This window comes from Bos taurus, chromosome 10 (assembly GCF_002263795.3).
Source record: "Bos taurus isolate L1 Dominette 01449 registration number 42190680 breed Hereford chromosome 10, ARS-UCD2.0, whole genome shotgun sequence".
NCBI classification, from domain to species: Eukaryota; Metazoa; Chordata; class Mammalia; order Artiodactyla; family Bovidae; genus Bos; species Bos taurus.
The window spans coordinates 101,646,388-101,662,694 of record NC_037337.1 but is presented as its reverse complement, the minus strand read 5'-3'; the positions used below and the strand labels follow the sequence as shown (position 1 = coordinate 101,662,694).

General features: G+C 47.2%; 1 protein-coding gene across 13 annotated transcripts in view; it reads right to left on the bottom strand.

Annotated features, from left to right (window-relative positions):
* TDP1 (tyrosyl-DNA phosphodiesterase 1) overlaps positions 1-16,307 on the bottom strand; it is a 72,917-nt gene that overhangs the window by 46,032 nt on the left and 10,578 nt on the right. For all 13 annotated transcript variants that reach the window (XR_009496033.1, XR_009496034.1, XM_059890378.1 and 10 more), the window contains 3 exons: positions 13,685-13,781; positions 10,284-10,318; positions 4,675-4,767 (listed from right to left, as the gene is read on the bottom strand). Coding sequence is in view for 11 of the 13 variants with exons in the window: in XM_059890378.1 (XP_059746361.1) it covers positions 4,675-4,767; positions 10,284-10,318; positions 13,685-13,781 (225 nt within the window). In the remaining 2 variants the exon portion in view is untranslated. The remainder of the gene's footprint in view (positions 1-4,674; positions 4,768-10,283; positions 10,319-13,684; positions 13,782-16,307) is intronic.

The following is a 16,307-nucleotide window of genomic DNA, read 5'->3' as shown; positions in this document are numbered from 1 at the left end:
TCCAGGGGATTTTCCAAGCCAGGGATTGAACCCGTGTTTCTTAGGTGTCCTGCATCTTTACCACTAGCACCACCCGGGATGCCCAGGGTCACCCTTATGAAACATAGAGCAAAGATGGCTGCACCACTCCAGTGGTTCTCAGCATACCCAGAATTAGTTTCGAAATGCTTACCATGAATTTTAGACCCAGGAAGGCCTGGCCTCTGCCTGCCTCTCCCAACTCGACCCCTCCACGCTCCCCCATTCACCCACTCACCCTGCTTATTCGCTCTCTTACCTTCTCAGCTCTACACTGCTTTTTTTCCCCCAATATTTATTTGGCCACGCTGGGTCTTAGTTGCAACATGTGGGATTTTTAGTTGTGGCATGCGAACTCCCAGTTGCAGCATGTGGGATCTAGTTTCCTGACCAGGAATCGGGCCCCCTGCATTGGGAATGTGGAGTTACAGCCACCAGACCACCAGGTAAGTCACTACACTGCTTTCAAAGACTTGATGACAACAGTTTTACTCCTAACTGCTTATAGCAACTCCACATAGTGGTAACCCCAGCAAGTTTCTGCCCAAAAGTATGTCAATGCAGTTCTTTAGCCAAGTGGAAAATAAAAGTTATCCTATTAAGAAAAAAATGTATGTGCAAATATGTTTTCAATAAACAAACTCATCCCATATCTGGTGTCTGGAATGAGGTATAGTCTACGTTTAGTTATACTACATTAACACTAACCTCAGGCTTTCAAATAAATTGGTAAAAACACTTTAATGACATCTCTAACTTCATCGATTCTTTGCCAGTGTACTTTGCTAAAACCTCTATGTCCTACCCACGAGTGGCAAACGACCACATCTAAACCCAGTCCTTCTGTGAACTGGCCCCTTGTAGATTACAGAGAAATATGGCTTCAAAGCTCTTGTGCAGCTCCTTCAGCTGCAAAACCAGGTCAGCAGTCCTATCTCACAAAGATGCCCACGAGGTAATGAACAGGGCCCAACAGAAAGCAGCCTCAGCAGGCAGGAGCTGCGTCTGCCGGTCTCCCCTGCTCTGGCTCCTCCCGCCAGAGTCCTGCCCAGGAAACCATAACAGAAACTGCCCGTTCCTCTCTCGCTGGTGGCCCTCAAAGGAGACCGAGTGGCAGGTCGTCAGAACCTCGAGAGTCCTGGCTGGGCGTCTCCTGAGCTCTGAATGCATCCCCAGCAGGCTGGCCTGTCACACCTTCCTTCCCCACATCAAGGAGACCCCTCGTCAACCATAGATTGGCACCTGCCCTCTACATCTACAAGCATTAAATCATGTGCAGCCGTCTTTCAACGTCCCTGAAAGAAGGTCAGGGTGGAGAGCAAAAACGAGACACCATGTGCTGGGGACGGAAAACTGGCAGAACAGGCCTTCAGAGAGTCAGATATTTTCAGGAGCCGATTTTAAGAGCCTAATTCTTATATCTCCTTGAACCTAGAAAAGCACTAAAATCCTTCACGGTGACACCTGCTTCTCACGAGTAGCAGTAACCTTCATGAAACTAGCATAAACCTTCTGCTAAAAATGTGCTGACGGCATGCACATATTCACCAAAAGCACACGTATACTGACTTCCCCCTGCCTCTGGAGCAGCTTCTGACGAGCTATCTGAAATGCGTCTCCCAGACTATAGTCCTCATTCTGCCCCAAATAAAACTTGACTCACAGCTCTCACAGTGTGCATTTTTTAAAGTCAACACCTTGCACAATGGGTAACGCGTGAGACCAGGAGAGGAGCCCAGGTTCTGCACCGGGATCCGCAGCTACCTGGCCGTGTCACCCTGGGCAAGCTTGGTGGCCCCTCTGCGCCTCCCTCGGCTCCTGCGTGTACCGTGGCCGTGTTGGGAGGGATGGATGGGGGCAGTCTCTCCTCCCCACAGCAACTCGGGGCTGCAGGATGAGGGGGGCTCTTCCTGGATAAGAGGGTCACTCACAAGAACGGTCCTGGAGGAGGAACACGACAGACGACGACTTTCCAACCAGGACATCGAGATGTGAGACGTCTTTACCATTTGACAAAATAAAGAAACCTCGGGCCAGATAATTTTAAAATTAAGACATGAACAGGTGGATCAAGAAGCAGGTGAAAAGGACGGATGGAATACCTTTAGGAGAGGAAAGAATCCATAGGCCCATGATAGGCAGACTATGAAATAAGATTATACAAAATAACTTTTAAAAATATTCGAATAAAATTATAACCCACGACATGAAACTGTAAAGTATCAGAGTAGAATGTAGACTAACAGTACCCCCTTTCCTAGGGGGCCAGCAGAGGGAAGTTGGAAGGAGATTTTATACCACTTGTACTTTGAGTTTTGAACCATGTGAAGCTACACCTAGTCAATACATTTTTAAAAAATTAAGTGTTTTTAAATAAAGGAAAAAAATGAACACCTAAGCCCTTTACCTTTAATCCCTTCCCCACAGCAGCCAAGTCAAAGACGCCTAAGGAAGCAGGGCTGCCTCTACACTCCAGAAGAAGCCGAGAGCCGTGGGTGGGATTCTTTGAGCCACAGGAGACTCAGAGTCAACCTGACAAATCCTTTTCGTTATTGTTCCTCTAAGGACGAGCTATGTCAATCTCATTTCCTTTTTAGATGGGGCTACAGATGAGTCACGGTCCCGAAGCTCAACTGGCAGCTTAGAAGCTTGAGGGCAGCAGCAGACCTTGTCACCCGGAAGCTCAGTGATCAGGAGCCCAGCAGCCAAGGCTCTTAGGGACCGTCCGCCCCACCCCCATCAGCACAGGGTGGTTTGCAAGTGCAGCTTGAACGGGAAGCGGGAGCGTGTCTGTAGGAAAAGCGCCAGGCAGGGCGACAGGGGCTTGCACGCCCGCTCTGGTGGGGAAGCAGAGTGAAGAGGGACAAGAGACCCCTGGCGTGAGAAAAGACTGCCTTTCACATTCAGAAGGGCTGTGTGATAGCAGAGGCGACTGGGGCTGGGCAGCCCACCCAGGCTCAGCAGGTCCAGAGGACGGCAGCTGGGAGGCTCACTGTCTCGGCTCAATTCAGGGTGCAACGCAGGCTCAGTGAGAGCCCTGCATGAGTGCTCTAGCCCAGGCTGGGTGATGAAGGGGAAAATGCGTGAACCCCAAAAGGGTGCTTCTTCTAACACCGGCAGGCAGAGACATGCAGAACGGCTTCTGCAATCAAGGGAACGGAGACCAAGGCTGGCTGTAAGGAGGGCTTCCTGGGAAGGAGAATGAGGGTGAGATGCAACTCGAACAAGTCCCTAAATGCCTAAGGATGCACCCTACCTTCCCCAAGAGATCGAAAACTAGATCTAGTGAACACGCACCACGGACAAGGGTTAGTAACTTAAAAAACAGCATGAAAAACCTTTGCATTCAATCCTTTCAGAGATTTATGATCATATTACAGGCTCTGAAAAGACAGCAGTTTAGAATGTTTTATGGGAAACCAAACTGATTGGAGGTAAAGGGATATATATATATTTTTTTAGTTCTATCAGTTTACTGCTACCAACCCACCTCCCTCTACCCTCATGCACACGTGCTCAGTCACATGTGCCCATGGACTGCAGCCTGCCAGGCTCCTCTGTCCATGGACTTTTCCAGGCAAGAATACTGGAGTGGGTTGCCGTTTCCTTCTCCATAAAGGGGTATTTTTAGCATACAACCAACCCCTGAGTTTTCCTTTGATGTCTAGGGGGAATGCTCAGGTACAGGTGGGTGTGGGGGTGAGTGAGGGCCAAGAAAGTTATCAGGAGGCTCTTATTGGGAAATAATACGTTTGGCCCTTCCATTTTTTAATCCTCTTCCTGCCTCAGATCCTTAGACCTACTCGGCAAGAGAATATATGGATGACTCCATTTTTGTAAAAAACAGGAAAAAAACTACAGCATATAAATTTTATGTATTGGTATGTTTACAGGAAAAAATGGAAGCAGTGACAGACTTTATTTTCTTGGGCTCCAAAATCACTGTGAACAGTGACTGCAGCCGTGAAATTAAAAGACGCTCTCTGGAGAAAAGCTAAGACAAACCTAGACAGCATATTAAAAAGCAGAGACATCACTTTGCCAACAAAGGTCCATACAGTCAAAGCTATGGTTTTTCCAGCAGTCAGGTATGGATGTGACCATAAAGAAGGATGAGCACAAAGAACTGATGCTTTTGAACTGTGGTGTTGGAGAAGACTCTTGAGAAGTCCCTTGGACTGCAAGGAGAACCAACTAGTCCATCCTAAAAGAAATCAACCCTGAATGTTAGTGGAAGGACTTATGCTGGAGCTGAAACTCCAATACTTTGGCCATCTGATGCGAAGAGCCAACTTACTGTAAAGACCCTGATGCTGGGAAAGACTGAGGACGGGAAGAGAAGGGGCAACAGCGGATGAGATCGTTGGATGGCATCATCAACTCAATGGACATGAGTCTGAGCAAACTCAGGAAGATAGTGAAGGACGGGGGGCCTGGTGTGCTGCAGTCCACGGAGTCACAAAGAGTCGGACGTTACTTAGCAACCGAACAACAACATTTACAGGTATAAATAGACACGTGTGGACGATCATGGGCTAAATGGTTAACATCAGTTACCACAAGGGAGGCAGTATCACTTTTTTGCATGCATCTCTTTTCTATGCCATAATTCTGGTTTTCTCCCTCCCACCATGAAACAAACAGAGCCCTACAAACCCCTGTGTTTTCTGGTGCCAGTCCTCGCGGATGAGGTTGGACGTGTGTATGACGACCCGGAGGCCTTCCTCATACAGCAGAAGCATCATTTTCCTTTAAAAACAGAAAAAGGAACAAGCAGCGTTAAGAGTACTCTCGAAACACCTTTCCGGCACAAACGCAACAGGTAAGAGAACTCTCACATCACCCAGACTGCAAAGTTTATAGTCTCCGTTTCTTCCAGACATTCTCAACGTCTGCTCGAGTGACAGGCAGAAAGCCACCTTCCAAAACGCTCGGAGTGCTGGATAACTGAAACGAACCTTTGCTCCATCCCGCCCATGTGGCCAGTCCTGGCACTGAAAACCCCTCCCGCTCCAGTCTGGCCCTTATCATCGACTCCGCATCGCCCGTCACTATGAGGGACAAGAGCAACCTGCTCACTCAGTGTTTCCAGGGTCTGGTCACTCCCTTGTGCTGCGCTGTGGCTACCTAGCGTTAAAACCAAACAAAAGACTGCAACAGAGCAAACCAGAAACTCAAGAGAACATTGCGTGCAGGTAAGAGCTGGCTCATGAGACTCTGGTTTCAGCACTTTCGGTGTGGATGTGTGCAGCAGGCTGAAATAAATACACTTCCCACTCTGGGCTGCAGTTTAAGTTTGAAAGATGCTTCATTTTCAAGAGACTGATCTTTTTTTCCTTCAGGCAAGGCTTTATTGGGGCCCCTGCTACAGCAGAGGGGAGTGAGAACAAGTAACCACTTATCTTTCCTCACACTCCAGACACCAGACTCGTCACCAGCCTGAACCTGGGCTGGAGGTGAGTCTTGCCTTTTATCCCTCGACTCAAACCAGCTCTGAGATTCATTCCTCTCAGATGGGGCTTCCCCACTCATCAGAGTATTTCTCTTAGTTGAATTCCAGTGAGGGGAGGGGAAGAGCACACAGATAGGAGGTTCCCCTCTGAGGCTGGAAGACCTAGGCACCTCTGCTCATCACTTGGAGGCCGTCTGACCCCACACGTCACTCTGTGTCCCTCAGCCTCAGTTCCTCACTTGCAACATGAAGGATTGATCATCCGTTCACTTTACAGGGCTGCTGTGATAATGAAACGCAACACGTGTTTTGCTTAACTTAAAGCGTTCCGTGTGTGTGTTCCCTCCATGCTTCAACGCCCTGCTTTACTTCATCATCTGTTAGGAGATAATTCTTGGCCTCTCGATGGTTTTCTAATTATTTCAGGAACCTAAATTCTCTCCCCCACACCCAGCTAGAGATTTACTCAAGGCAATAACTCTGCTTTATTTCCACTGAGGCCAAAATGCTACTTAATGTTTACTGATGGAAGTCAGTTTACACCTGGGGGAAAAAAACGAACCACTCGAAAACCAACAACCCTAATACTATTCAGATAGAATGGAGTTAGCATTAAAAACATACAAAAGCAGATAAAACAGAGAATAAGATTTAGCTCTTGCCAAAAAAAAAAAAGAATTTAAGCTGGCAAACAGTAAATTAATGCAAAGCTGGAGAAAGACAGCTGTTGAGACAATCTGCTTCCCACTTATGAGATGTGCTCCCTGAAACCTCAACAAATTTACATACACAGTCGCCAAATTAGTAGCTAGTTGTAATTAACAGTAAGCCAGTTATAAATTCATGATGTAAGTTTTACAAATATTTCCATTAGCCAAGGCATCATTTATAGGGAAATCCACACACTAATGTCAGTGAATCCTATTAAACTGCACCGAGAACTGCTCTAAGGGGACCCATCTTTTCATAGACCAAGTGGCGTGTCCCAAGAAGGTCAGAGTTAAAAACGGATAAAAACACAAAATGAGGTCTCCCTGGAGGAATGCTGACCTGCATATTATCTAGTAAGCTGTGTAGGGAGCAAAAGCGATGTTTCTCACATTTGAAGCTGTTCCCTAACAGGGGAAAGCAAGCTAATATCTGTGGAGCATTTATTAAAAGACGCTTGCTCCTTGGAAGGAAAACTATGACAAACCTAGACATATTAAAAAGCAGAGACATCACTTTGCCAACAAAGGTCCACCTAGTCAAAGCTATGGTTTTTCCAGTGGTCATGTATGAATGTGAGAGTTGGACCATAAAGAAGGCTGAGCGCCTAAGAATTGATGCTTTTGAACTGTGGTGTTGGAGAAGACTCTTGAGAGTCCCTTGGACTGCAAGGAGATCAAACCAGTCAATCCTAAAGGAAATTAGTCCTGAGTGTTCATTGGAAGGACTGATGTTGAAGTTGAAGCTCCAATACTTTGGTCACCTGTTGCAAAGAACTGACTCATTGGAAAAAACCCTGATGCTGGCAAAGATTGAAGGTGGGAGAAGGGGATGACAGAGGATGAGAAGGTTGGATGGCATCACCAACTCAACAGACATGAATTTGAGCAAACTCCAGAAGACAGTGGAGGACAGAGGGGCCTGGCATGATGCAGTCCATGGGGTTACAAACAGTTGAACACAACTTAGTGATTGAACAACAGCAATTTATGTGCCAGGCACCTAATGCTAGCACGCTAAGCCCCACCTAATCCAGAGGAGGCACTGCCATTCCCACTTCATAATGCAAGTGCAGACGCCGTGGCTGGGCGAGGCCACGAGCACCATCCCGGGTCCCACGTGAACCAGAAGCAGCGGGTACTGGGATCACACGTCTTGCACGCAGCGTTCCTTGGGCACGGCTTCCCCAGTGGGGGGCGGGCAGCAGCTACTTCCCGTTTCTGGGCACGGGCAGGTGAGGCTGGGTCCAGGCAGCCCAAGTGAGAGAGGGGAGTGCATCCCAAGGGGAAGGAGGAGGTCTTCCTACAGCCCAGTGGGGCGGGAGGCCCACCCTGGGCTCTGCGCCCTGCTACAGGGCATATCTGATGCTTCTCCCCGCTGTGGATTCTCGGGGGCCTGGGAGGTGCCTTCGCTCCCAGCTCTGGGGGCCACCAGAAAGCCTCGGCATTCTAAAGCCCTACGAGGTAGGTCCTGGATGGCAGGGCATCTGGGAAACACAGATGGAGTGCGTTCACTGTCGCCAAGAGGACCATGAGCTCCTGGAGGACGCGGCTGTGTCTGGTCACTTCCAGATCCTCCACAACACAGGTGTGGGTAAGGCCGTGTGACCCCAGAGACCCCGCGGAGTCACTGCAGCAGCCCCACTCTGTTGGGGGGTCCCCCACACATTACCAGGAGCTGGAAGGCCTCCCGCCGTTCCTAGTTCACGTTTGTCTGCCTCTCTCACCCAAAGACTGAGAGCTCCGAGGACAAAAGTCAGCCCGTCTCAAAACGCTCTATATCCCCCGAGCTGGGCTTCAAGAGCATACTAGATATTTAATGAATAACTTTTAGCACATTTTAAAATGAGCAAGTGGAAGTAATTTCAAGACATGAGCTCAATCTCCTATCAGGTACCGGCACTTTAAGGTGTAAAGTGCGCACACTACCGGTGAGGGAGGGCTCTGCTGCCGTCACTTCCCCGGCACTTGCCACTCTGAATGAGGAGCCCTCCTGGGCTTAATCCGCAAAATGCCTGCGGTGGCAGGAAAGGAGGAATGGACTTTCAAAGTGTGCGTCTCTGGGATGGGGGGTGTGTGAGTGTGACTGGGGGGATGGAACTTGCAAAGTGTGTATGTGTGTGTGTGGCCAGGGGGACGGGCCAAGGGAAACAGACTTAATTTTACCAGTGAGGAAGCAACAAAAGTAAATTAAGGGAATTCCCTGGCGGTCCAGTGTTTAAGACTGCACTTCCACTACAGGGGACACAGGTCCTACACGCCACATGACCAAAAATAAAAAAAATTTTTTTAACTAAAAAAAGATAAAATAAAAAACTTTAAAAAACAAAGTAAACCAAGAACCCAAGTAAAAATAAACAGTTCTAGTCCTGTCTCCAACACTAACTGGAGGACGACTGCCTATTGACTTGGGGGCTTTAATCTATAAAATGAAGACAAAGGACCAAGCAATTTTTTGGAAAAAAAAGAAAAGGAGAGCCCACTGCCTCGTTGTTGCTGTGTCAGAGCCAGGCCAGCCCAGCACTCCGTCCCTCTGGGCCCCAGGCTCTCCCAAGGCTACCTGTAACACAGTTAAGTGTGCAGCGTGAATGTGCCCGAGAAAAGCTGACTGCCGGCTTGGAACGTGTGTCCCACGCAGGAGCCCAGCACTGCAGGTCAGCGAACCGGGACCCACAAGACTGACAGGGCCTGCTGAATGCATTTCCAAATCAGGAAGGTATTTAGGCTGAATTCCAGCTAAGGGTGGGGGACAAGGGTCCATCCGGTGGGACCCTTCCCGGGCAGAATGTCGACCCAGGACAGCTGACTGCTGCCGCCCACCAGCGTCTCCTGTGGAGAAGTGGCAGGAGCCTAAGACGCCTGTCCAGTCTATTCAGTGCTGTTTGTATCCTGGGCTGAAATTACCCTTCTGTGAGCTCTACACCATGTAAAGAGCAATTGATTCCCCAGCGACACAGGTGCTTGAGATCACTCCCAAAAACCCTCAACCCCTCCCTAACACTAAAGCTACCAATCAGGCGCGGTCGGTAAATGCGGCAACGTTTACACAAGAGCGTCTAAACCCAGAAGGTGTGGGCTGGACAGGCGTCCTTTCACAAAGTGGCTCGCGGCTTTCTGCTCTGGCTCCTTTCTGAAAACAGACGCAAAATACAGCTTTAAGCTCACAAAGCAAATGATGAGCACATGTCGTCGTTTTGGGCATAATATCAGGAAAACAGCGGTCACTGCAAGACTCGGGCGAACACGTCCACCTCCGCGCTTCCTGGTTGCCTTAGGAACAGGAGGAACAGGTGCTAAAGGGACAAGCCTGGAGCAGCAGACGACGTTTCCACTGCTGGTCCAGAAGCAAGACGAGGCCGTCACACGCAGAAGAGAGACATGCTTCAGATACATTTGATTTACAGAAACACTGAAATGAAGGCAACCGTGTCTTACTCTTTTCTCAGCTAGAGAACCAATTATGTAAAAGAGCTCCATAAAAGTTTTAAGATGCAACTAAAACGGGGCTCAAGCTGGTATGTGTCACGTAGGAAGAGAAAAGTTCCTCCTGCCTATGGCCTGCACTGTCTCCGACACCGCCCTGAGAGAATTTTCTGAGATGTCTTAAAAGCAGGGACAGGTACCAGTCTCTTAGGCTGACAACTTCTTGCAAAATTGTTTTTCTTTTATTCACAGCACAGAGCTGACCTAACAATATTCTATTTGCTGAAACTTAGAATCTTACAAAAATCACAAGGTTTTCTTTAAACCAGTGGAATCTTGAGGCATGTGACGGCCACGTCCACAGTCACTCACGACCACGGACCACAACCTATCCCTGCCTGTGCCCCGCGGTGGCTGTAAGGAAAGTCCTGAGCAGAGAGCGGGAACCACGTCAGAGATTCAGACTGTCGGGTCCGGTCCAGGCCCACAGATCCACACTTTCATTTCCTGGTACTTGTTCTTAAGACTGTTAGGAAAAACTCCATGTCCTCTACTTCCTAACTTACAGCTTTCCCCGCAACAAAATCGTCACATGTGAGTCCCTTTTAAGACTGATTTCTGAAGAGCATCATTCAATCTTTTAAACTCAAACCCCCCCCCCGCACTTCATAAAAATTGCTTACGTGTGGTGTGTTCCAAATGCAATATCCAACTTTGCCTAGGATATAAAAAGAGGTCAAGTCATTAAAAACAAACAAAAAAACCTCAACAATACCTGTATTTATTTAAAACAAAATTAGAAAAGATTCAGGTCAATTTTTTTTTTAAGTTTTTACTGCCATCTAGTGAGCAAGCCCTTGATCACCAAGACAGCCTTTACAATACCAGCATCCAGTGAGGCTTATTTAAAAACTTTTTTTTTTTAAGTTACCCAGAATGATTCAATACATACTGCATTTTTAATTACAGTAATTAGAAGCGAGAAGCCGAATTTCTTTAGTTGTCGGAAAACTGGTAAAAACAAGTGAGATTATATGCAAAGTTTTATAATTAGACATTTGGCTCATACAAGTACATCCAATAAGTTTTCCAAGCATATTTTAAAGAAACATTAAAAGTTGGTGGTGATATGGAGACATTATGATGCTAAAACAAAAGTTTTCTTGTATTTTTAACATAGCAAGTGTTGAAAGTAAAGATAATGTTATATCCATTTTCATGTTACAAAATGATAATTTTACAAACAAACTGGGGGGTAGGTGAGGGAGTAAAACATTTTATCTAACATCTGGTATAGCAAGACCTTAATTAAGCAGAATATGCCTCAAGATGAAAAAGTTAGAGATGTCAAAAAAATTTAGGCAACTGCTAATCAAAGGAGGATCTTGTGCAGCAGGCGAGCCTAAACAGGATGGTTAGAGATGGAATGATTTAAAACTCCAACTACACAGAGTACAGTGAGTTAAATCACAGGAAAAATGTTGTGAGATAGGTTTAAAATTGATCAGATTGAGATTTCTCACTGTTTTTATCTTTAAAATAATACACATACACACACAGTTAATATTCTACAGCTGAAGAATGACTGATGCTTTGCAGATCCAACCAGTCCATCCTAAAGGAGATCCGTCCTAGGTGTTCATTGGAAGGACTGATGTTGAAGCTGAAACTCCAGAACTTTGGCCACCTGATGTGAAGAGCTGATTTGAAAAGACCCTGATGCTGGGAAAGATTGGGGGCTGGAGGAGAAGGGGACGACAGAGGATGAGATGGCTGGATGGCATCACTGACTCGATGGACGTGAGTCTGAGTGAACTCCGGGAGTTGGTGATGGACAGGGAGGCCTGGTCTGCTGTGATTCATGGGGTCGCGAAGAGTCGGACACGACTGAGCAACTGAACTGAACTGAAGAATGATAAAACCCTTGGGAGCTGGGATTCTTTAATCTTGTATGAATGGAAGAAAAAGGACATTAGAAAGTAAATGGAAAATAAAAAGAATCAGGTTCTATGTAATTTACCCTTGTCTCTGTCTATACTCCAAGGGCAGAAATCCTGAGTCAATTGCACTAAGCTATTGGCCAGGAGAGAAAAGGGCCATGAAAGATTCATTCATCAAGCTGCTCAGGAATGGACTGACCCACCTGCTCAAACAGGAAAAGGCGCACATTCACCAGCCACTTCAGAACCACCACAGGAAGGAGATCATCAACATTTCTTAATTCCTTGCTACCCCTGCTTCTTACACCAAATGCCACATACAAAAAGACCCTTTCAGACATGAGTCTAAAACAATGAGCCTGAAGGAAACTCCAAGACTCACTCATCGGTCACACTGTATTTCCATGTGCTGACTGGAAAGTATCAGGACAAAATTACAGGGATATAGAAAAAATGGGAAAAATTGAGGTCAGGAGGAGAAGAGGGTGACAGAGGACGAGATGGTTGGATGGCATCAGGTCTGAGCTAACTCTGGGAGGTAGTGAAGGTCAGGGAAGCCTGGCGTGCTGCAGTCCACGGGGCGGCAAAGAGCTGGACATGCCTGAGTGACTGAACAATGAGGACGACAGGAAAGCCGGGCCACAGCCTTCTCTCTGCCTCCTCTCTGCTCTGGTCCCAGCAAACCAAGCCTGCTATGAGACCAGTGACTGCCCCTCGTGGGACTTGAATCACATGCACTGTGAAACTCGCAAGGTAGTTTTCTAAGGTTGGGTTTCAATCTAAGTCTCTCCAGTATTAAGTGATTCTTGTGAAAAAGAACCAACGGCAGGACATCCCAGGTGGCCCAGTGCTTAAGACTCTGCCTTCCAACGCAGGGGGTGTGGGTCTGATCCCTGTTTGGAGAGCTAAGATCTCATCAAGCTTCGCTGCCTACAAAAACAGAACATAAACAACAGAAGCGATATTGTAACAAATTCAATAAAGACTTCAAAAATGGTCCACAGTAAAAAAAAAAGTCTTTAAAAAGGATCTAAGGGCTGTGGGTAAAATGTCAATGGCAGCTAAATATAAGTTAGGTAGGTGGTCACACTAAAAACTACCAGTGTGAAGCTGCCCTCACAGAAACTGCCACTGAACTGACTCCAGAGAACCTGCTCCCCGTGGAACCCTCCGCTTCCAGAGGGCCATGGACAAAACAGATGTCAACCAGCGGACTGGCAACTTGGGGAAAGAAGGGGACCCTTGATGCGCCAGGTGCAGTGAAGAAAGCAAACGCTGGAACCTGGATGAGAAAACCGGGAAGATGAGATAGATGACTTCAAACACGAGAACCACCGACACCAACGGGGCTGTGTGACCCCAGAGGGGAGAGCGAGGACCAGGCGGGAGGCAGGGAGGGAGGGCGCGTCACCGCGGCCAGGCCACAGTGCCCAGATGCCTGCTGACACGGTGTGTGAAGGCATTTTTTTTTTTTTTTTTAGGAGATTAACATTTGAATCAATGAATCTGAGCAAACTCCAGGACACAGTGGAAGACAGAGGAGCTTGGCATGCTACAGTCCATGGATTACGAAAAGTCAGACACAACTTAGTGACTGAACAACAACATTTAAATCAGTGAACTGTAAGGAAAGGAGATTACCCTCCAGAATGTGAGCCTTAGTCAGTCAGTTGAAGTTGTTAAGAGAAAAAAAAATTAAAAGACTGGTTCTCACAAGGAAGAGGGAATCAGTCTCTAGTCGGTCTTTGGACCCAAACCGTAACATCAACGCTTCTCAAGGTGTCCAGCTTACCCGGCTGATGCTGGACTTGCCAGCCCACACAATCACGTGAGCCAGCTCTTCTAAAGTCAATGTCTCTACAAATTCAAACACACACACGTATAACCTTACTGGTTCTGTTTCTCTGGAGACCCTGACTAATTACAGAGAAACTGGGTCAACATAGAGAAAAAGGTTTCAACCATGAAGGTTACCCAGGAATAGGACAGGCAACCTCAGGAAGCATTTAAGCCAAGGCTGGACAGACGTCTGTTGGTGATGCTGGAGAGAGGATTCCTGCATGAGGAGGGTGGACACACTGAACGTACAGTTTCCTTCCAGCTCTCAGCCTAAGCGTGACCTTGAATGGCAATAAGCAGCTTACCTGGCAGAGGGTAACGTTCCCGTAAGGCTTCGCCTCGGCAAGGAGGTGAGCCTTTGCTTCCCGTTTGTCGCCATGCACAAGCAGGACTGGTTTCTTCCTGAAGGGAGATCACAGGTATTTGAAACCCCTCATTCATGAAGCTGGTCTGGTGCCAGTGAAGGAACGCTGATCACCGACACGTGTGTCCGGCCCGTGTGGTGACGGAGTACAGGGCCAGCACAGGGCAAGTGACCAGTTAACCTTTGCTAAGTGGTCACCTTCATTGGGGGCCCCGTGGCCTGATCCTGCATCTCTGCAGTGACCCGGGGGGCTGGGACTGCCCTAGGTCCTTGAGCAATTCTCTTCTTTGGTCCAAAAGGACGCACCATCAGCTCTGTGATTAGATGGAGAGACCACACTTAGTGCTGTGGAGCGTGATGCTCCTTTCTTTCCCTTGTTCTGGACCAAACAATAGGTCACTTCCTCACTCGCCATCCCTTCATTAAACACCTACTGTGAGTGAGGCCTGCACCACATGCCCAGGATACAAGAGTGCAAGGGCCCAGGTCCATGCACGCAGATTCACTAGGAGTTATATTTCAGTGAAACGAGCCCAGTGTGCACCAGAAATGCCCTGTTTTTCAATTCAAAAGGACAATATAAAAATATTCTGCAGGAGTACTGTTTGTGATAGCCGAGAGATGGAAACAACCCAAATGTTCATTGATAGAGGAATGGATAAAGAACATGTGGTACATATACACAATGGAATATTACTCAGCCATAAAAAGGAATGAAATCATGTCATTGGCAGCACATGGATGGACCTAGAGAGATTCATACTGAGTGAAGAGAGTCAGAGAAGGAGAGATATAGTGTGACAGCCCTTAAATGTGGAATCTAAAAGAAACAATACAAATGAACTTACTTACAAAACAGAAAGAGACTTGCAGACTTAGAAAAGGAACTTATGGTTGCCTGAGGCGGGGAAGGGATAGTTCGGGAGTTTGGCAAGGTCATGTACACACTGCTATATTCAACATGGATAACAAGGACCAATTGTACAGCAATGTTATGGGTCAGCCTGGATGGGACACTGGTCTGGGGAAGAATGGACACGTGTATATGTCTGGCTGAGTCCCTTCACTGTTCACCTGAAACTACCACATTATTAGTTGGCTATATGCCGGAGAAGGCAATGGCACCCCAACCCAGTACTCTTGCCTGGAAAATCCCATGGATGGAGGAGCCTGGAAGGCTGCAGTCCATGGGGTTGCTGAGGGCCGGACATGACTGAGCAACTTCACTTTCATGCACTGGAGAAGGAAATGGCAACCCACTCCAGTGTTCTTGCCTGGAGAATCCCAGGGACAGGGGAGCCTGGTGGGCTGCCATCTATGGGGTCGCACAGACTCGGACACGACTGAAGCGACTTAGCATACACCAATACAAAATAAGAAGTTTAAAGTTTGAAAAAAAAATTCTGCAGTAATAGATTAACAAGGCCTTTAAGAGAACCATGATCTACTCTGGTTAATTCGAAGTGACATAATCCTTAGAAGTCAATATATTTTTAAAAGCTCGCCCAACAAAACAAAAATTGGATTTTTCTCCAACAAGCAATCAAATAAGATGAACAACTTCCACGGTCATCAGTCACGTGCAGAATGATGCTCTGTCACACATGAAGGGATCACGCTCAACTAAACAGAAACGTGACAGCAAACACTCATCCGGGACTAACCCTAACCCCAACAGCCTCATGCTAGTATGTTCAGGAAAACAAAGAGACACACCTTCTCAGGTACTTTCTATCTGGAACAAATCTTCTGTTTTGTAACCAGAAAAAGAGTACAGAGAATAATGTAATAGATAATCATGCATCTACCGTCCAGAAACTGTGTTATCAGATCAGGTTGTTTTTTTAAAAAAAGATTAAACATTACTGACAGAAATGGTAGTCTTCATTAATTACTTCAAGTTGGCTTGCGTGTGCTCAGTTGAGTCTGACTCTTTGTGACCCTATGGACTGTAGCCCGCCAGGCTCCTCTGTCCATGGGATTCTCCAGGCAAGAATACTGGAGTGGGATGCCATTTCCTCTTCCAGGGGATCTTCCTCACCCAGGGATTGAACTGGCCTCCCCTGCATTGGCAGGCAGATTCTTTCACTGAACCACCAGGGAAGCCTCACTTCAAATTTACTAGTGTTCTAAAAACTATCACAAAAAGGCTGCATGATGGTTAATTTTGTGTCAACTTCACGGGGCCAAGAGTGCCCAGATAAACATGATTTCTGGGTGTGTCTGCAAGGGCATTTCTGGATACGATCAGCATTTGAACTGGTGGCTCAGTAAAGCAGATCACCCTCCCTAATGTGAACAGGCGTCATCCAGTCCTTTGAGCAGGCTGGGGAAATTCTCTCTCAGATTTGTGGGCATGCGTGCTCGGTTGTGTCCAACTCTTTGCGACCCCATGGACTGCAGCCTGCCAGGTTCCTCTGTCCATGGAATTTTCCAGGCAAGAATACTGGAGTAGGTAGCCATTTCCTTCCCCAGGGTATCTTCCTGATCAAGGATTGAACCCAAGTCTCCTGCACTGCAGATGGATCCTTTACCACTGAGCCACCTGGGAAGCCCTGGTTTAA